The sequence below is a fragment of the Stegostoma tigrinum genome, chromosome 17, assembly GCF_030684315.1.
Source record: "Stegostoma tigrinum isolate sSteTig4 chromosome 17, sSteTig4.hap1, whole genome shotgun sequence".
Lineage (NCBI taxonomy): Eukaryota > Metazoa > Chordata > Chondrichthyes > Orectolobiformes > Stegostomatidae > Stegostoma > Stegostoma tigrinum.
The window spans coordinates 37,663,417-37,685,930 of NC_081370.1; the positions used below are offsets into that span (position 1 = coordinate 37,663,417).

At 39.5% G+C, this 22,514-nt stretch overlaps 1 protein-coding gene across 1 annotated transcript in view; it reads left to right on the forward strand.

The window, feature by feature from the left end:
* Positions 1–22,514, forward strand: part of LOC125459178 (transcriptional enhancer factor TEF-1) — a 202,580-nt gene that overhangs the window by 161,945 nt on the left and 18,121 nt on the right. The window contains exons 4-10 of the mRNA XM_048545230.2: positions 758–822; positions 4,626–4,688; positions 13,387–13,521; positions 15,364–15,410; positions 16,587–16,648; positions 17,129–17,253; positions 18,177–18,350. Of these exons, the coding sequence (XP_048401187.1) occupies positions 758–822; positions 4,626–4,688; positions 13,387–13,521; positions 15,364–15,410; positions 16,587–16,648; positions 17,129–17,253; positions 18,177–18,350 (671 nt within the window). The remainder of the gene's footprint in view (positions 1–757; positions 823–4,625; positions 4,689–13,386; positions 13,522–15,363; positions 15,411–16,586; positions 16,649–17,128; positions 17,254–18,176; positions 18,351–22,514) is intronic.

Consider the following 22,514-nt stretch of genomic DNA (forward strand, 5'->3'; position numbering starts at 1 on the left):
TTTTGAGTAATTTATTGTATAAATATGCATCAATCTTTGTTTCAAGAGGAAATGCTTCACGTTGCGAGTGATCAGCAGAATTATTCCTTGTAAATTATTTGAAATGTGTATAATTTCACCTCCTGCAAATCCCTTCCCCCACCATTGTATTTTCACCCCATTCAGTTTGCTTAAAATCAATTAAATGAGTTCTGCAAAGATTTCTAAATGAGAGCAAAATAAATATGAGGGAGAAAGAATGGAAGCATATGGTGATAAGCAGAGATGAAATAAGGACCGGAGGAGGCTTGTGTGAAGCGCGAACTGTTACATCGACCTGTTGGACCAAATCATCTGTTTCTGTGATATAAAATATTGTGCGAAGATCAGCTTACTATTCCAGCAGAGAATGCATTTATTTTTCAGCTCCAAATAAAATTTCTTTGCAAACTACAGTACCACAGAACCCAGATCTTTAAGAACAATGTGTGTATATAGAGTTTTTTTAAAATGTAGGAGCAGGACTAGGCCATTTGGGGCCCTCAAGTGTACTTGGCAGTTCAATCCAATAATGGCTGATCTTTACCTTATCACACACCTTCCTTTCTGTCTCTGTAACACTCAAATTTCCTTGTGTATCTAGGAATCCACTGATTTATGACTTGATTATACTCTCTGACCATACAAAATCAACAAGTCTTTCTCTGAAATTGTGGAATGAAATTCCTATTTTTGCAAAGATACGTAGTTCTAATTTGGTGTGTTTCTCTTTTTGCAGGTCGTAATGAGTTGATAGCCAGGTATATCAAGCTAAGAACAGGGAAGACACGCACTAGGAAGCAGGTAAAATAGATCGTTGGGCATATATGCATGTTGAAGACAATTGGGGTAGGTGTCACTCACGTTGGCTGAGCTGGCTCTGTTGAGCTGTTGTTTATCATTGGCTTCTTCTGTTTAATTTTATAGTTTGCTGTCATCACTGCAGTTACGTTCACGTAAAACAGAATAATTTCCATCATCCGTGAGCGTTTCTCAATTGTATCTTAAGTTGGTTCAGAAATTAGGATTTTCTTTGTGAACATATCGAGCAAATCAATGTTTGTTTAAGCATTCTGGTACCTACTTCCCAAATACAAGTTTGCAAGACCCAGTTGTGATCATGTTATCAGGAGACAAACAAAATGCTGAAGTAAAGGATTGATGGAGCATATTAGAGAGAAACTGGAAGTCTACGACTCGGGGACTAGGGTCTAAACAATTGTGCTGGATCTTTCAGGAGTGAAATTAAGAAATGCTTCTGTGCACAGAGTCAGGGAATTGTTAAAATCGCTTCTGCAACCAGTAGTTGATGGTGGGTAAATGTTATTTAAAATCTAAATTGAATAGATTCCTGTTAATCAAATAAACTAAGGGATACAAGGAAGTGTAAAAGTGACAGATCAGCAATGAACAGGCTTGAGGGGTGAAATGATGGCCTTCTCATTCTGTGTTTGGACAAAAGACTACATCTTTGTGTATGGTTATCATTTTGAAGGTTTGCTTTTGGGTGGAGTCGAAAAGATGTAACCTCTGTGAATAAATGCATTCAACTTTTCAAATCAATAATGTCTCCATGCAAGTGATACAAATGCTGATTTTTTTTTTTAAAAACGTGACCATCTGGAAATTCTTGAGAATGGCAGCGAATGCAATAAGTCATGCATTGATACATGGCCATATAATGTGGTCAGTTGAAACCACCTCTCTGTGTTTTGCTGTTTTTCTCTATATCACTACACTCCTCCATTTTAAAACAGATGTTTGGAATGTATTGCCAGAATAAGATGATATGCATGCATATGGAGGGAAGTCTTGATTTGCCCAGTCGTTATAAAGAGAAAGCTTAAAGGTTCTTTTTTATTTCAGAGAAGATGCTGTAAGTGAAGGACTGATAATTAAATCAAAGGATGCTTTCAGTTTTAATGCCATTGCATCAGTTCCTGTTACAAACAATTCCACAAGATATATACAGTGGAGTTCAAGTATTCAGTGCCTCTAAACCATCCTGGAATGTAATATTTAGTTAGTTATTGAATGATTTGAGGATTATCTTCTATCCAGAAAATGCTTCCATGCTCTGACGTGCAGGTTTTAACTTGGAAGTTTAAATTAACAGTATAGAACTTGCCTCAATCAATTTTTGTTGCAAGAAATGAAAGCCTCGAAGATTGTATTGAGTTGAGTGTCAGAACAGTCTTGAGGGGTTGAATGGTCCCTTCCTAGTTCTAAGTAATCTGATGTTAAAATTGTATTTTGCTGTCACCCTTTTCTTGAGGCTGATAATGTATGTATGTTTCTGAATAGTTGAATTCCATAATCTCTGGTCTTCAAAATTGGATCAGCAGAATACCATATCTAAAGAATTCATTCATAATTTGTGAAATTGTGAATATGACAGCTGCACTAAATGCAATCAATACTTATTCACTTGGTCTGTTTCTCTATTGATCAGCCTCCAGTCTCAATTCTATACTTTATTAGTAAATAAATCCCATTATTTTAATCCCATATGCCTCTTCATCAATGACAGTGATTGCTGGTGAATTTGAATAACCCCACTGTTGGTAGAATATTTAAATCCAGATGCCTAATCTCCCAGTCCTCTGCTATTTGGTACACTTATATGAACAACGAAGGACAAGTGAAGCCTCTCCAGTCTATCCAAATTGTGAATATGTCACTTGTGGTACATACATTCCCTGTCCAGCTCAAAAATATTCCAAGTACCGTTTATTGAGATGAAGACAGTAATAGAATTCAAGAGGGCTTAGACAGACATGAGTAGATGTAAGGCTGATGAAATAGCATGCATTGAGGGATGAAGTGATGCATCTTGCAGGAAGAATGAAGAGACACGGTGATAAAACTAGTGCTTACAGAAACAGGAGGACCCAGGGTTGTCTTTTTTTTAAAAAAAAAAGAGACTTAACAAGAAAGTGACCAATAAAGCCTTTGGCAACTTAAGCTTTATAATAGAAGCATAGCTTTGAAAAGCAAATAAGTTATGATGAACCTTTGTAAAATGTTGAAACAAAAAAAAGCAGAATTTGCTGGAAAAGCTCAGCAGGTCTGGCAGCGTCTGTGAAGAGAAATTAGAGTGAACATTTTGGGTCCAGTGACCCTTCCTCAGAACTGGACCCAAAACGTGAACTCTGATTTCTCTCCACAGATGCTGCCAGACCTGCTGAGTTTTTCCAGCAATTTATGTTTTCGTTTCGGATTTCCAGCATCCACAGGTTTTTCATAAAATACTGATTTAATCTCAACTACAGTATAACATTGCATCCAATTCTGTGCCCCACACTTTAGAAGGCTGTGAAAGCGTTGGAGAGGATGCAGAAAATATTTACAAGAATGGTTACTTGAACAGTTTAAGAAGTTGGGCGAAAGGGAGTTGGAAAGAGAGTTGATATTTGCTCAGATTTGTGATGGGACTGGACAGAGTGGATGAGGAGAAGATATTCCCATTGACCAGGATCAAGCACCAGGGTACACTGATCTAAGGTGGCCGGATAATTACGTGAAGAGGAAAAAATTTTTTTGCAGGGCAACAGAGGATAAAAGTAATGTAAGATTAGTTGATATGCTCTTGCAGAAACTAGCACAGACAGGAAGGACTGACTGGTCTCTTCAGTGTCATAACCAATCCATGATCCTATAATTCATCCCCACATCAACCTAAGTCAGATCACACTCCTGTCTAAACATTTTGGAAGAGTACAGTCCCTACTCTTTAAGTCTAACTTGTTGATCAGAATGCATTAAAGTTAGAATTTGTGTGGTGATATTTCAGTGCATTGCAAAAGCTCAGCAATCTCATCCAGAATTGCTGCGATATTTTGAGTTTATATTTAAGACTGAGGATTTAAATCCAAGTTGTACCTTTATTAATGTACTCATTACATCAATTAATTGATTGGGAACTGCTTCATTTTGGTTCTTTATAAGCAGCTTAAGACAGTTTTCTGTTCTGAATTTTGCATGCTTTTTTTTATTGGTCTATTTGAAGCCTTATTGAAGCTGATAGTATGCCTTCTATTTTTGTAATTGAAATCTTGTCTGCTGACAGCTGTGGTTTTTTTTGTTAATATCACTTGCATGGATTTCTGTGTAACTGGCTCTGAAAAACTTGTGTTCCAATCTGATTAATTGATGTCAGTAGTGTTGGAGGCAGTAAGGTGAAGTCAGCCTTCCAATTTCACAGTTTTCAAAAAGAATAAGCAGTAGCTGCACATCTTTTTCTACAAGAAGGTTTCTGCAGTGATGACACTTGGTGCTGCAATGGTGTATAGTTGCCTGCTGGGAATGCAATTACCTCTTAAGTGCTAAGCTCATTAAAAAGGAACGAATAATGTTTTCCAAAAAAAAGCCAACAACCACAGTCAGAAGACATGTTTCACCTTTAATTTCCCTTTTGTTTTTTTTTCTGTTTTACGGGTTGCACTGTGTAGGTGTCTAGTCACATACAGGTGTTAGCAAGGAAGAAAGTTCGGGAAATTCAAGCTGCCATAAAGGTACGTCTGGCTCGCCTAGTTGCAAGGGGCTTTTGTTTCCATGGTTACAGGCTTTTTTTTCTCTTTGTTTTCCTCCCTTCCCCTACCCTTTAGGTGTCTAGTCACATTCAGGTTCTTGCCAGAAGGAAATCTCGTGAGATTCATTCCAAGCTAAAGGTATGCGCTTGTCTGCTTTGGGCTTGCAGTTGCTATGCTTCCGACCTCTCTTATTTACCTCTTCCACAGAGAGTGCCCTTATCCTATGTTGAAACTTTCTCTGACTGTATCATTCCTTTTGCATGCTCTGTCTGCTTAGCTGTTTCAATTTAACACTGAGCACATGCATGTTTTAAAATTAGGTCAGAACAATTAAACCTTTCATTTGGTTGCTTGGTTTTGGTGGGTGGTGGAATTGTGGGGTGGTATCTAATATTGAACTGAATCAACCTCCAGCTCCCAAAATTAAAATCTGCTTGAACTGCATGTGTGGAAGCTTGGCTCTTGCATCATGTGTACGAATTTATAATGAGCTTTGGACAATGCAATTATTAGCACTTATTAGCAACTGTTAAGTAAAATGCGCACGCACTTTCTCACACAGTTTGTACGTAAGACCTTTCTCACAACTTTTGAGATTAAGATAAAGTATACTTTCTAAAATGGGTGTTTCATTACTAAAATGGCCATAAGGCAGGCTTTGATTCATGCAACACAATTATCAGTAGCACAGAAAAGAATACAAGCAATTGGGTGGAAATAATTTGCCTCTGTGTAAATGGACACAGTTGCTTAGAGGCTTAAAAATGGTGACACAGAAGAGAAACAAAAATAGGCAGTTTTTTAAAAAAAAACAATTCCAACAGATATGCTAAATTACAGGATGAAGATAACAAGCTGGCCTGGCTCTGTTGGGCTCGTTAAATACAGGAGGCATCTGGTTTTTTGAATGTAGTGAGAGGAGCATGCTGGCAAAGGTGATTGGCAGCTGGTGACTGACTCAGAATCAGTTCTGTCTTAACCACGTAGCTTACAGGGAAGCAGTGGGAATCCATCACTTTCTGTACAGATGGCTCCTTAAAACAATGTACATGCGCTAGGAGGTGACATAGTTATTCAGATCCTCTCATGCTAAGATCGTAATTCTTTAGAAGAATGGTTTCAGTTTTATTGAAGCACTGGCTTATTTGCCTCTGGCATTACACCATCTAGTGGTGGGGAAGAAGAAGTCCAAGTGCTTTACTCTCCTTTCCCTCCAGCCTCTGCATCACCAGATACACTTGGCATGCAACAGGGAACAGCCTTTGCACACTCAGTAAGCCAGGCACAGAGTCCCATCAAATAATGGTCATTTGACCCTCCATAACCTGACTCCATTACATGTATTCCCACCCCACCCCCCGACAAAGCACCAGAACCATATAGCTCCTCCAAAAGGTATTTCAGCATGCTGCCGAGTCAGTTGTAGTCCAGGTGAAAGATTTGGATTTTTTCTTTGATATGTAATGAGATAATTGGTACACAAATAAACCAATAATTTTTTGTGAAGAGCTTTGGGCTTTCCAAGCCAACTGCGAGAGGAGGCGTGGGGAGTTAATTACAACTTCTTCCCCACTAGAAAGTGAAGAGAAAGGTGGCTCTTTTGAACATTGATCATGGGCAGCTCTTGTAAACAAACTTGATTGAGGGCATTGACACCACATTTTAATGAGGCAAGATGAGACAAAGGAGAAACAACAAGGGGTCATCTTCAAGGGGTGGGGAAATTGTTACATTAAGGCACCCTTGATATTTCCCTTTTTAGAACTGGTCTGATCTTGTGTAAGCCTGGATCTAAGTTTGCCAGAGCATACCAGAAATATAAATTCTCCTCCTATTCACTGCCTGAGAGAGATGTGGATGCTCAGCCATTGAATCTATTCAAAATACATGTTGGTAGATTTTTTTTAGGGATGAAGGGAATTGAAGTATAGGAGGATAGTGCTGAACAGTAGAGATGAGCTCGACGATTAGCCACGTTCTCTCTGAATGGCAAAACTGGATTGAGGGGTCAAATGGGCTATTGCAACTCCTATTTCTTTTATTCTTGTGTGCTTATGCATTAGGAATGCACAATGAAAGTGTTAGTGTGAGTCAGAGTCCCTCCCAACGCAACCACTGTGTCATTAGAACATTTAGGAGAAAAGCTTAAGCACTTCCTAATTAAAAATAAATACACTTTTCAATTTGAGCTATTATATAGATTCACAGAACACCAGGACTAGCGAAGGCATTATTGAGGGAATTTGTTTTGTTGTAGTTCACTGTAATCAGATCCTATTTTACATGGTGATAATGCATATGAAAACGTTACTTGGCTAGACTTGCATGACTGTGGCAGTTTGCATAGTCAGAGGTTAAAATAGGAGTTTGTAAAATTTGACTGTCGGTGCATATGTACTTGATGCTCACCTGATTTACCCGGTCATGATTTATTACATTTTACAAAGATTAGCGCTTAGCTGTAAGTACCGAAGGAATTAATACAAGACCAGCAATTTGAAAAAGCTTTTATAAAGTAAACAGTCCAACTGAGATTTGTACTGGTCCCTCAAAGTGAAATTTTCTGCAAACTTCCCCACGCTCTCCATTCAAACAAAAAACGATTCTATGCAAAGGTGTTGTGAGTTGCTCGGAATCCAGGACAGCCCCAACCCCAGTAGTGCACCTTAAATTCTCATGCTTGTGCCTGCACTCTCCCACTGCCAGCAAATTATAACATTTAAGATTTATTTTTGCCATGTAAGCCAGACTGAAAAGTAAGATTACAGTGCTCCTGAATTGTTCAAAAATCAATCGGAAAACAAGAATGTAGCTTGCTTTGGAGGAATGAGAATAGCTGTAAACAAGACGTGAGCCTCTGCTCTCTTTGCTACCTTCATCCGAGCACGGTACACAATGTATTTTGATACTTCACCCAGTTATTAAGCATTCGTAAGGCAGTGCCAGAAACTTTCCACTAACGTTACTAAAAGAAGAGGGTTTTAATAATTTATACACAAAAAGAAAAACAACTCCTTGAATGTGAGGTCAGCAGCGTTTTGCTACACAATGAAAAGGATTAATTAATGCTCATTATGCATTATGTTGGGGTAGCTATGTATGCACGCTCTTTCATGGGTATTGGCTGTTGCTTGGCTGACACAGCTAGCTTTTTTTTGTACTAACCGCTTTCTTTCCACTGAAAAGCAAATTAGAAAGCAGATCTAGAGGGAGAAAAAAAAGAAACAAATGCTGTACACCACTCTGTTTTGTTTACATTTGCTCTAATAGAAAGTTACTCATAGCATAAAAGGCAACAACAGGGCACAGGAGTTATTCAGTAATTTTTGAGAGTCTCTGCAGCACAGTTTATGTAAAACTTTCCGTATTCTACCGGGGAAAGGGAGAATGCAAAATTTATCTGGTTTAACAAAGTTGTAATGATTCAATTCATTTTTGAAAGCAATTTCAAATATTTCAAGAGCTTTAAAATTTCTGCTGATATTGATCCCAACTGTCCTGGATTTTTACTGTTTCATAAATATTTTTGAACCTGTGTTATACAAAATAAATGGTATTAAAGAACTGGAGTTTAAGGATTTATTTCCACTCCCCTTTGTTTATTTCTGAGACATGTTCCCGTTTATGTTGCAGATATTTTAAATTTATGTGAAATTGTTCTTTATCTCATTTAAAAGGTGTCAGGCACTGAAATGTACCCTGAAGAATCTCATGTTTGGTAGTTGTTTTAAGTCCCACTATTGGCACAGATTTAAAAAAATGCAAAAAGAATGACAGATCTTCGGAAAGAGCGCTAAGAAAATTTATTGAATGTTAGTTACTGGGGATAAAAGTTTTGAGTTATGAGCAGAGGGTGGAAATACTGGGATTGTTTTCCTGAGGACAGAGAAGTTCAAGGAGAAATTTAACGGAGGCCTTCAAAATTGTGAAGGATCTCGATAAAATACGGAAGGAGAACCCTTTGCAATGACACAAGTGTTGATAATGAAAGGACACAAGCTTGCTAAAGTTTATGGAAGAACCAGGTAGGGTTTCACAAAGTGAGGTAGAACGATCTGGAATGTGCTTGTTAAAATGGGGAAGTAGATTTAATAGGAAACTTTAAAAGTGCATTGGATATATGTACAATTTTTAAAAAAGTTCAAGGCTGGGAGGGGAGAAAAAGGGAATGGGTCTAAGTGGATAGCTGTTCCAAAGAACTGGCATAGGTACAATGGGCTGTATGGCCTCCTGTGTAGGTCTGTGATAAGAGTGCAAAAATGAGCTTCAACAAAAACAAAACTCTTTAAAAGAAAAGCAGAATGTTCTAGCAAATTGTCCACTCAGTCGATTCCTCATGTTGGTTGCTGAAGTGATTTTTTTTTGCCCTTTAGCATCTGTCATTAAATCCACTATTTTGGAATATTACTTTTCCTGGAGCGATGAGTTAGAGATGGGAAGCAGAGCAGTTGCAGTTTTCCTCTGTTTTTTGGGTGGACTGGTGGTGCTGATGATGGTTGAAGGCAGAAGAGGGCAACGATTATTAACTTTAAGTGACGAGAGCAATTTGTAACTACGCAGATCAAACAGTCAGACAGCTGGACAAAGCTTTTAAAACCAACAAGAGCAATTTTGCTGCTATTTCTTCCCGTTGGTGCTGTGATTTGAATTGGACATTTACAAGCAGGCAGCTGATGCTGGTGCTGAACAAATGGTAACATATGGACTATCTGTGTGTCATTCATAAATAAAGGGGCAGTATTTACTGATGTCATTAAATTACCCAAGTATAGGAGAAAATCCAGAGCAGTTTTGCCATTTTGTATCGATTTGCTGTTGAGTTTTTATTTAAAAGAGAAACAAATGTAATTTGGTTTTACTTACTCTACCATCCAAAAATATTTTAACAAACTATCTATTATTGCAAACAGGTAACCAACATGGTAAGTATTTTCAAAAGACTGACACTTATTCATTTTGTTCTTTATCTGAGTGCTTGGATGTCTGGGAGAAATTGTCATTTGCTTGGCAAATTAGAATTGTGTGCGTGAGAGAAGTTTATACTCACGGGGAAGGCTTGCTGCTGCCTGCCTGCCATTCTGAAACAGTGGTTGCGTGGTCCGCATGCTGGCCTGCTCATCCCTTGCCACCCCTGCATGTCCCCTGCTCCCCGCCCTGCCTTGCCTTGCCTTGCCTTGCCTGCTTCCCATGTCTGAGCTAATTGTTTGACTCTTGTGCTTAAACATGTTCATCTCAAGCCCCAAAATGAGATTGATCCCAAATTTAGAGGCTGTGTCCATCTGTTGGAAGATTTGAACATTTGTGCGTGCTGGAGGCCTCTATTATTGACAGAGTTCCTCTGATTGATTTAAGACACCCATGTCGTCATTGTAAGCTATTTACTCTGGTTTTTGGGAAGTAGAAATGAAGAGCATCAGTTAAAGGTTGGAGAATAGGCTCTTCAAGGGAAATGCCGAAGAATAGTTCTCCCCACGCAAAAGGCAGCTCTTGGGCAACTTGCTAATTTCAAGACAGATTGATAGATTTTTACACCAGCAGCACACTATAAAAATCTGAAATTAAACAGAAAACCCTGGAAGTACTCATCAGGTTAGGCAGCATTTGTGGAGAAAGAAGCAGAGTTAACATTTTTGGCTCTGACTGTCCTGAAGAAAGGCCATTCACACGCTACAGATTTTTGATAGTGAAAAGTGTTGTTAGATGTTATGGAACCAAGGGGTCTTATTGGACTCAAAGTGCAAATTACCTGTTGATCACCCGAACTGAATGCCAGAGCAGGTTTGAGGGGTTGACTACCTGTTCTCGTATGTTAATTTGTTGGTGCATAGAGGTCTGCTGTATTTGGATGACAGAAGCAAGATTGTAATGAATGAAATTGTGCTTTTTGGAGTAGCATGTTAGCACTTAAAAGTTTTCAAACACTGATTCTAGCTTTTCTGTTCTGACTGAGCAATGCACGAGGAGCCATCAGTATGTGCGTGATACAGAGCAGTGTTGGGAGTGCAACAAATTTTAGACAGAAAATCAAAAATAAGTATTTCCATAATCACAAGTACAGTTTTACTTGGTAATGGATTCTACACTGGGCCTTGATCTTTTACCTGGGACAAAGAGTTGGGCGGAGGGGAGTTAACTGGAGTTCTTGCTCCGGTGTGAATGACTTGAAGTGGGTGACAACAACTGCAACAAATTGCATTGAGGTAGCACCTTTACCGTACTAATACTCCTCAAAGCTTATCAGACAGAATTTGGTACCAAGCAGAAGACCAAAACTTGGTTAAATAAACAGCTTTTAAAGAGTAACATAAAGGCTTGGGGGGTGGTAGTGTTTTTCGGAGGAAAGAAGAGGAGAGCTTTGGCAGCTGGAGGTAGCTCCAGAACATAGGGCCGAGAGAGCCCAATGCAGTTGGAGCAATTAGATTGTTTTGCATTGGATGCCAGAATTGAAGAAGTGCTGAAATCTTGGGTGAGCTGGTTGAGGTGTTGGAGAATGGGAAAGGGAGGGATGAGACCACGCAAAGATTCGAAACGAGGTTAGGAGTTGTAAATTTGAAGCACTGGTGGACCTGTGGCCAATGTAGACCAATGAGCATCAGGATGATGGGTAAAAGAGATTTTGGATGAACTCATGTTTACTGACCAAATTGATGTTTATGCACTCAAACAGCTTGTTAACACTCTAGACTTGCAGATAAGACAATGGTCGTTGGACATGATATCGAGTATCCTTCTGATAGTTGGGGGATTAGACATTAGGATGTCATTGCACTGCAGGATGAGAGGAGAATTAAATTAGAATTTCCTTTTATTTTAAAATAAAAAGCACACATTACATGTATGACTGGATCTACATTACATTAGTTCACTGAACGATTTGCAACGAATGTTGACAAACCATGTTTAAAAAGGCGTAACTGTGAATTAAAATAGTCAATATATTACCTCTGCTGTCCACTAGTCAGTTTTTTTTCAATCATTTATTGTAATGTTTTGAAGCAAGCTAGTTCATGATTTCAGTTAATTGTGTTGAAGAATCTTATTTTAGTAATTTAGTTATTTTAGTAGTAACTTCAGTAAAATCAAAAATATTTTGTTTGATTCTTTTTGATCTTGCATTATGTTTAAAAGATGTATCAATAAATGTCACAGAACGTGAGGCCATTGGACCCATCTTGTCTGTGCAGGCTGTATGAAAGCTATCCAATTACTTCCACTCCCATGCTAATCCCTTATCGGCAAATGTTTCCTTTTCAAGTTGGGGAATACAATTCCTGTTGTAATATGGAAAATTGCATCAGCAAAGTTTTGCATAGCAAACTGCGTTGAAGTAAATGGCTAGTTTTAGATCACTGAGAAATAAATATTAGCTAAATAGAATTCCTCTTTAGAATAACGCCCATGGGATATTTTACCTTCAACCAAGGGGGCCGACACCAAGTATTGGTTTATTATCTAACCTAGAAGTCCACTAGTCTGACAGTACAACATCCTTCAGGGCAGTGTGGATGGAGGCTGAGTCAATTGTGCGATGACCCTTTGTCATTTCCCTGATGTTTCCGCACCGAGACACATTGAAGAGTCTATTCCACCATTTTGATAAAAGCTGCTAAACTTTTCTGGACAGCTCAACTATTGTCCTGCTTTACTTTTATGTTGTTGCGGCAAATCAGTTTTGATTTGGATTTGCATCTGCATCTACAAGAAAGGAAACCTGACCACCATTCTGTGGCGCTCAAATGCATTACTTGTGTTGAATTTTCCATCAACATTTGATAGAAACTCAACAGGATAAGTCACATAACTGTTAACACTACAAAAGCAGGTCAGACACTAAGACATTTGTTGTGAGTAACTCATTTCATGACTTACCAAAACCAGTCTATCATGTACAAAGCACAAGTTAGGACATTTGAGCAATAATCTTCATTTGCTTGGACAAATGCAGCTCCAGTACTTGAGCTCAGCACCACTCGGATGCAGAATGTTGCTTGATTGGCACCCTAGGCACCAATTTAAGTATCCACTGCATCCACCCATTTTATTAAGTATGTAAACATTAGTGTTACAACGGAAAGCCAACAGAATACCTTAAATAGTTAGCATGTGCTATCATTTGGGAGCAAATTCTGAAGCATCTGTTCTGTAAAAGTAGTTCCAGGTCATTGAGTAACAACAAATAGTAGTTAGAGCCTCCAATTCTGCACCTGATGTATATCTAATTACAAGGCTGGGTTAAAAAAAAATTTGGCTTGATTATTTGAAGGGTTTTAATATGAGAAGATGGTGAGAAACTCCAGTTTCAATTGACAGAAGGCACAGTGAACAGAGGAGACAAGATAATTGAGAAAGGATGGGCAGTGAGATATATATTTTCTTACAAAGTGAGATGGTTATAATTCGGAATACTTTTGAATTGGAATGTATGTTTGAAGGGAAATTATTTGTGGGGTAATGGGAGAAGAGCCGGGATAGTGGAATTAGAGGACAGCTCTTTCAATGAATTATATAATCATTGGGGCTGAGTGGCCTCCTCATGTGCTATTTCGTTCTATGAACTCATCTCATCTTGCAAAACAGAGAAGATGCAAAAGGAGGCCTGGCAGAGGGAACTTAGTTGTGGGAATTTTAGTTGAGTTTGTGGGATTGACTGAATCACCATTCGCAACCAGATTTAGTATCTTTGTCCATTTTAAAGACGATTCTGTGTATGGATAGGAAATTAATTGCTTGCATTTGGGTAACTGAGTGAAGCATGCAGCTCTAGATTTGGGGAGCAGCACATTGCTTTGTGTTGCAACACAGATGTAAGAGTGTGTTGTGTTTTGTTGTATTCAAGGATCAAGCGGTGAAGGATAAAGCCCTTCAGAGCATGGCGGCAATGTCTTCTGCACAGATTGTATCAGCAACAACCATCCAGCATAAGCTGGGCCTCCCAGGTATTGCTCGCCCATCCTTTCAAGCAGCACCTGGGGTAAGTGAAGTAGTTTTAAGGCAAGGCAGTATCTCCAGTTGGGTCCAAGATAACAAAGTGTGAAGCTGGATGAACACAGCAGGTCCAGCAGCATCTCAGGAGCACAAAAGCTGACGTTTCGGGCCTAGTCCCTTGGCTCTGATGAGGGGTCTAGGCCCAAAACGTCGGCTTGACCTGCTGTGTTCATCCAGCTTCACACTTTGTTATCTTGGATTCTCCAGCATCTGCAGTTCCCATTATCTCCCTCCAGTTGGGTCTGTCTGATACTATTCTTTATTATTGAGAGTTGCTTAAAGGGCTAAGTTATGAGCATAGGTTGTCTAAACTTGGTTTGCTAAAGATGCTATTTAAATATAAGTTGTATTCCCATGGAGTTGAGGGGTGAACTGATTGAAGCATTTAAAATGAGAGATTTCATTGAGTAAGTAAACAGGAAATATTTCGTCTAGTAAGGAATATAGAAGAGGAGGATGCTGTGTTAAAATTGAAATCAGGAAACAGTCTTTTTCAGAGAAATGTCAGTGGAAATCTTGAACTCATTATACCCCAAAAAGCTACAGATCATGGAGATCAGTTGATATATTTGACACCAAGGTGGAAAGTTTTTTTTGATCATTAAAGATATCGGAATGTAGAGTTCATTCATAGCATGGAAACAGACCCTTTGGTCCAACTAGTCCATGCCAACCTTAACTAGTCACACTTGCCTGCATTTGGCCCATATCCCTGCAAATATTTCCTCTTCAAGTCTCTATCCAAATGTCTTTTAGATATTGTAACTGTACCTGTATCCACCACTTCCTCTGGCAGATCATTCCACACATGAACCACTCTGTGTCAAAAAAAAAGTTGCCCCATGTTCTTTTTAAAACTTTCTCCTCTCACCTTAAGAATATGCCATCTAGTTTGAACTGCCCCACCCTAGTAAAAGGCTCTCACTGTTCATCTTGTCTGTTCCTCTTATGATTTTATACATCTCTATAAGGTTACTCCTCAACCTCCTACACTCCAGTTTCAAAAGTCTCAGCCTTTTCAGTCTGTTTTAAAACTCAAACACTCCATTCCTGGCAACATCCTAGTAAATTTTTTTCTGACCCCCTGTTCAATTTAATATGCTGTCTATAGTTGAGATGGAGATCAGACATTGTCTAATAAGATTACAGTACAGATTCAAGACTCTCGATGGCCTCAGTCTCCCTATGTTCCTAAAAGAAATGTTTTCTCCTTGCCTCCTTTTGTCTGTTGCCTACTCCCCACCTACATGCTTGTGGTCCTCCCTCAGTCTTCACATGAAAGTACTACTGATGTAGGAAATCAACAGAGAGAAAGCAAAACAATTGAAGGAAAATAGAGGGGGTGAGGGACCAGAGCAACTCCCCCCACTCCACTGCCAAAAGTTTCAAAGAGCTGAATAGATTCATTCAGTCAAATGCAGACATTGGATTAAATAAGCTCCAGGTAAAGGTGTGCTAGCAAGACCTTAAGTGCGGGAAGGCTGAATAGTCTCCAGTTTCTTCCTCTCGCTCTCATCACTGGCTGCATCAGTGATGTCCAAACCATTTTAAAAGTGGCCAGGTAAAAGCAAAGTATTTGGCCTATTGTGTATAAAGTTTCCAACTGCTCTTTCTGTGAGACAAGGCAAGTGCAGTGGACCAAATGGCCTCCAGTGCTGCTGGTTTCTATGACTCTGTAGAAACTACATCCGAAAACTTAGTGATTCCCTGTCAGCATCTGACACTGTGTTTTGTGATTTACTTCTTTATGTTTTTAGAAGGTCTATTGTAAGATTGTTCTCTTGTTGACTGCTGTATGTTTGTTTAACATGTTTTATGCTTTCTTTAGTTCTGGCACAGTGTGATACCAACAGGACAACCAGGATCCTCACAGGAGTAAGTAAACAGTGCAAGTTGTACCAAAATTTATTTGAGCTGTGAGTGAACTTAAAATATTCCCATTTAAGTCCCACTTTCCTCCTCCATGTCCCCTGTCCAGTTGGATGTCATGTCGTTTATTCAGTCAAGGTTTCTCCAGCATTGCCAGAACCTCGACCTTTCCCAGATTATTTACTTTATATCCAATATTTACTTTGATCTTTTTTTAAACCAAACTTGAAAACCGATTTCCTGTTTATCCGCTGAGTTTCCAGAAGTTTGGGCATTCCTATATCTGTGTTGTGATTGTATGATAAAGCAGCTCAAAAAAAAAGGCCAGTCGGCCCATTGTGCCTGTGCTAGTTCTTCAAAAGCGCAATCCAATTAGTTTTATTATTCTTCTGCTCTTCTACCGACAGCCCTGCAAGTGTTTCCTTTTCAAATATTCATCCGGTTTCCTTTTGAAAATTGCATTTGATCAGCTTTTAGTAGTCCGTTAGATATTGCATTCAAGATGATCACAATCGATGTTTAAAATAATGCTGAATGTGCAAATTTGGATGTGTTTTAAAATTGCTGGGTTTGACATGGGACTTTGTGTAGATGTCAGTTTAGTAGGTGGCATTCTCATCACTGAATTGGAAGGTTGTGAATTAGATGCCCACTCTAGAAACTAGAGCATGTGACCCAAGCTGACACTGGTATTGTTGTACTGAGGGGAATACTGCTCTGTTGAAGATGCTGTTTTTCTGATGAGCAACATTAAATGGGCCAAGTCTGCCCCTGATGGTAGCTGTAAGTAAAACTCGTGACACTATTTCAAATAAGAGCAGGAGAGTGCTTCCTAGTGTCCTCACCAAAATAACCCACCTCCTGCACCCCCAGCCAACAGATTATTTTATGATAATTACATTGCTGTTCGTACAAGCTCTCTGTGCACAAATTGGTTCATGAAATTCAAACAGAGTAATTCGACAAGTCAGAATAGAAAAGCCATTTTGATTGCAATGTCTGACCATATTTCCAGTATTGGGAGTTAGGAGCCACATTAGTTTAGTTTCCGTTGTGGGACAGTTCTTGAATGAACCTATGCACTACATGCTAATATGAAATTTAGAGAGCAGAGTTATTTGTTGAGGTTTAAGCTTGTTGTGATAATTGACACACAGTGATGTTTACTTTGTGTTCCCTCAGTGTGAAGCCCTTTGCTCAACAGCCATATGCAGGCCAACCAGCAGTTACAACACCCATTTCAGGTAGGAAACTCCTTTTTTCTTCAAAGCTTCTGCATCTATATTCCTATTCACTTCACATTCTGCATGCCCACCCTCTTTGCTCTTCTGTCTTTTGCTGCTTCTCCTCTCTCTATAACCCTCTCAAGATTTTTAAAAGACCTGCTCAAGACCCGAACCATTTGTGATATGCCCTCTGATCATCCTTGCTTCAAACGTGCAGTGGTTAGCTGATTATCTAAAATAGTTCTTTCTCCTAAATTTTGATGTTATTCAAAACTGTGGTTTCCTGGAAAGCACAGTAGTTGGCTACTGTGTTCCTGAATTGCTTGATGGAGTTTGATGCAGCCAAGTGACCATGTGGAACGACGAAAAGATAATTCTGTCAAAGAGCCAGTGCTGACAGAGCATAACATTTAGCCTTATTTGCTGTATGATTCTATGGTCTTATTTTGTGGTTATATGTATCTAAGGACAGATTTTTGTTGTATCTTGCATACGCAGGTTACGAATCCGCAGCTGCCCCAACTCCCTCAGTCCCAGCATGGCAAGGCCGATCTATCGGAACATCCAAACTTAGACTTGTGGAATTCTCGGCCTTTCTCGAACAGCAGAGGGACCCAGACTCAGTAAGTCACTGACAGACCATTTGAGTCTATCAGCTTTCCTTTGAACTGTAGGTTATGATTTTGCAACTTGTACATCCAACACTGCAACATGTCCATCTTGAATATAGCAACCTGAAGCATCATGAATTTTTGACTTGAGTAACTTCTCTTTTTAAAAAAAATGCAATGAAAGATTCCCTCAGTTTTTCTACACAAACGTGTTAGTTTTAAAGGTAGTGATGTCCTGCATAGGAGCTTAAATGAGCTTCCACCAAATCATCCCATCCATACCTCCCAATAGCTCTCGGAGCTATTATTTTTAGTAGCTTGAAATCTCCGTTGAAAGAGCAGGGATGAGACCCTGGCATTGCAGTGTTAAATGTCAGGGTTGTTACATTGCTGACTGATCTCCACCATTATTCTCAAACCTAGTTTAATCTTGAAGTTTGTTTTTAAAGTACTAAGTCTAAAATGCTGATCAACAGTGGAATGCAATATTACAAAAGGATGCATGTAGATTACTTAATTTGGTAATGGTTTTGGAATCAGTGGCAAGACTTCCATTTATTTCTCATCTTCAGTCTCCTTTATTGACTTGTAATGCCATTTCCAAGACAGTTAAGAGTCAACTGCATTAGTATTGCTCTGCAGTCATGTGTTAGGGCTAGAATGAATAAGGATGGTGCCTTCCCTTCCAAAAATGGACATTGTTGAGCCAGTAGGGTTTATCTCATAGGCGTTCAGGTTATGGTCACTTTCACCAATTTCCTAGACTTTATTTATGCTGAGTTAGATTCACACTGACACTACAGGCTCATTCTTTGGATTATTTGCTGAAACATTTGAAATACATAACCGTTCTATGACCTTCTAGTTTGCAAGCCTACGGTGTTGAAATGACTCATGTAAAAGTGATAACTTTGTAATGTTTTATTTTATAACAGTACAACAAACACCTCTTTGTACATATTGGACAGACCAACCATTCCTACAGTGACCCTTTGCTTGAATCTGTGGATATTCGCCAAATTTACGATAAATTCCCAGAGAAGAAAGGTGGCCTTAAAGAACTATATGGGAAAGGACCCCATAATGCTTTTTTCCTTGTGAAATTCTGGGTAAGTGTGAGAAGTGCTGAGGGAAATACTATCTTTCAGGTGAGACAATGAACCAAGCCCCTATCTGCCCTTCAAGTGGGCATAAAGGGAGATGTTGTGAAAGAAAAGGAGGATGTGCTGATACTGCTAGGTGAAGAAGAGCGAGAGTAGGATTGTGTGCACACAAGTGCAGGTGCAGGCCACCTGAGTCTCGTAGTCTGTTTCAGCATTGTGACTTCCTTGTAAAAGATACTACTCCACTCAGTGGTGAGTGGAGTTCCACAGGGCTCTGTCCTTGGGCCTCTACTGTTTGTAATTTTTATTAATGACTTGGACGAGGGGATTGAAGGATGGGTCAGCAAGTTTGCAGACGACACAAAGGTCGGAGGTGTCGTTGACAGTGTAGAGGGCTGTTGTAGGCTGCAGCGAGACATTGACAGGATGCAGAGATGGGCTGAGAGGTGGCAGATGGAGTTCAACCTGGATAAATGCGAGGTGATGCATTTTGGAAGGTCGAATTTGAAAGCTGAGTACAGGATTAAGGATAGGATTCTTGGCAGCGTGGAGGAACAGAGGGATCTTGGTGTGCAGATACATAGATCCCTTAAAATGGCCACCCAAGTGGACAGGGTTGTTAAGAAAGCATATGGTGTTTTGGCTTTCATTAACAGGGGGATTGAGTTTAAGAGTCGTGAGATCTTGTTGCAGCTCTATAAAACTTTGGTTAGACCGCACTTGGAATACTGCGTCCAGTTCTGGTCGCCCTATTATAGGAAAGATGTGGATGCTTTGGAGAGGGTTCAGAGGAGGTTTACCAGGATGCTGCCTGGACTGGAGGGCTTATCTTACGAAGAGAGGTTGACTGAGCTCGGTCTCTTTTCATTGGAGAAAAGGAGGAGGAGAGGGGACCTAATTGAGGTATACAAGATAATGAGAGGCATAGATAGAGTTGATAGCCAGAGACTATTTCCCAGGGCAGAAATGGCTAGCACGAGGGGTCATAGTTTTAAGCTGGTTGGTGGAAAGTATCGAGGGGATGTCAGAGGCAGGTTCTTTACGCAGAGAGTTGTGAGAGCATGGAATGCGTTGCCAGCAGCAGTTGTGGAAGCAAGGTCATTGGGGTCATTTAAGAGACTGCTGGACATGTATATGGTCACAGAAATTTGAGGGTGCATACATGAGGATCAATGGTCGGCACAACATTGTGGGCTGAAGGGCCTGTTCTGTGCTGTACTGTTCTATGTTCTATGTTCTAATCAGGAAAATAATATTGTGGTTTTGAAGTACATACTTTGGGGTGTGTTTAGGATGTGAAAGGCACAATATAAATGCAAATTTGTTCTTACATTCCTAGTTTACTCCACAACGCTCAGCTACAGTATTTTAGATGTTGGAGCATCTTTCCATTAATGTCGGTTCCTTCTGGAATTCTAATCTTGCAGGTGAAATCTTTTACATTAAGCGTAGCAATGGACTGGTCAAGTCAAGTTTTATTAACTACAAGAGTTTGTCTCAGTTGGATTTAGTGTTTTACCCTGACGCTGGTATATAAAGTTTCTTCCAACAAGTGTTAAAAATATGTACCTGCACACCGACATGACAACAGCAAAATATTTCTTCACACAATTAAGGATATTTATCTGATATTGCCAGTCATCTGGCACTGGTAAAACGTTAACTAAATTATTTTCCTGCTGCTGGACCTTACAATTAATTACCTTCATGCAGATTTGTGAAGCGCTGCACGTGTATTTTTAGGTGATCAGATAGCTCAGTTGGCTGGATAGCTGGTTTGTGATGCATACCGATGGCAAAAGCTTGCATTCAATTCCCATACCAGCTGAAGTTACCATAAAGGACTCTTGTTCTCCGTCTGTCCCCTCAATCAGAGGAGTGGTGACCCTGAGGTTAACCATCACTCTTACGGAAAAGGGGAGTTTAAATGAAAGAAAATCCCTGATGTTCAGTTTATAAGCAATGAGTAACAATTTATTTATTTAACCTTAACAGTGAACCAATTAACAGAATTACTAATAAACTGAACAATGCCCCCTTTACAACTAACTATTCCCTAACTGAACTAAATTCTACTGGTATGTCATTCCAATAAACACAAGTAACAAGAAAATAAATTAAAATTTAGTCTCTCAATGTCTACATGTCTTTCTTCTGCTGTTCGGTCATAAATGCCTTTCTTCCGCTGATCCAGCTGTCAGGGATGTTTTCTCTGTGAAGTCTTCTGTGAGGATTCTTAGCTAGAAGTGTCATGTCACCTTTAATGTATCGATGATGCCTTCTTAGAGAGCCTAGCAATTTCTTCTGAGAGTTAGATGCTTATTTCTCAAATGGAAGTTTGTTTTCTCACCGATTTTCAAAACACCTCTCCTTATATACCTTGACGACATATCAATTTTCTTACAGTAGCAGTGATCCAAAGTTGTCAAAGCCATCAGACTTAAATTCAATTGGCTTTCAGTCGTTAACTACTTGGTTTAAATTAATTGGCTAATTCCAGTTAGTTGCCAAAACATCAAAATGAGCCTAAAGTTTCCAATCACACAGCAATTGATACTTGTTTCAATTTCAGAACTGACTGTACATCTTCCGCAACATACAGACACCTTTTTTTCTCCTTAAAAATCTCTATGCTTAGAAAAACAATTTACCTCTTAAAGGAACCGCGCACTCTTCTTCCTTTTTTTTGCAAACAAATCCTGGGTTCCTGCCTTCTAATTCACGATTACTCTACACAACTTCATGAGAGATTCAGCCATATGGTCTAGTAGGACTGTGGCAACTTTACCTGTAATGTGTCAATACAGTTTGAGCCACACGTACATCATCTCTCGGCCTGCCACTTCCATTATCCAAACTGCCCATCCATGCAGCGCTTTGCCTTCCAGTAGCCAATCGGAAATCAAATGAATCCCTTGCTGTCCAACTGGAAGTGGTTCTTGACTGAGGGTCTCCTTAGAGCATTTATTGGAGGTGTTCAGTGTTGTGAATCTGTTTGTTGGAATAGGCATGGGGAAATCTTTTACAGCAGTAGAAGAGTCAGTTAACCAGTACATAAAGAAGAAGAAAGTGGTAAGATGAAATTTTGTTTCATGTGGCACATTGTTGTAATATAAATGTGGTATCTGAAATGGCTTTGGGAACAGATTCAGTGTAAACTTCAGAAAAGAATTTGTTAAATATTCAGGGAAAACTTTTTCAGAGCTATGGGAAAAAGTTCATGACTAATTGAAATGCTCCTTCAAAGAGCTTCCACACGCAAAGGAATTGAATAGCCTCCTGTGCTTTCTGATTTTGCCATTTCTATAAAATTCTTTGAAAGAACATAAAGGGAAACAAAATCTTCTGACATTTTACGCCCACAGCAATCCTGTTTGGCAGTCCCTGACTGTGACTGCAACAAGAATGTTTTACTTCTGGCCTTCCAGGAAGTTTTGATTTTTCTAAGCCTTGTTAAGAACTCCTGAGTTTTATTCCATCCTGGCTGCAAAGAGCTCCATCTTGTGGCCTGTTTAAGAGCTCACAAAATGGCATCAGGTCAACAAAGGCTAGTTCAGATGACACGCTAGGCTGGGAATTTGAGCCCAATGATCAAGAGAAAACCTCATGACTGTACTGACTGACTTGTTGACTGACTATCTTTCTGTTTGGGGTTTGCAAGGTTTGTAGCTCAATGCTTTTTCAGCATGATTTTAGATTGGGAAAAAAAAGTGATGTCTACTTGACAGCCATAAATTTATATCTCAGCACCGAAGCAGGGAACTTGGTCCGTTGTGGCTTTGCCAAGTCTTTGAAAGGGTTATCCAGATAGATGCACCACCTCCTCCTCTTTCCCCACAGCCTACAAAATATTTCCCTTTCAAAGTCAAAATTCCTGTACTCCTGAAAGCGACTATTAAGTCATCTTCCTCCGCGCACAGTCGAAGTTGCTGAGAGTGATAGAGCAGGATTGTTGGCTTTGCAAAGATAAATTCCCACCAACTGAAGATTTCAACAACAGATTAAATGGGGAACAGGACAGGCCAACTTCCCAAGAGGTGAAAGATGTAAGTTAGCAGCTTCATAGTGATCTAACATGTTTGAATATGGTATGTTTGTTCATGCTCTTGGAGGTAGAAAAACTATGTCATGTTTTACTGGCCGTTGTCCTTGATAAGAGAAATGTATTTT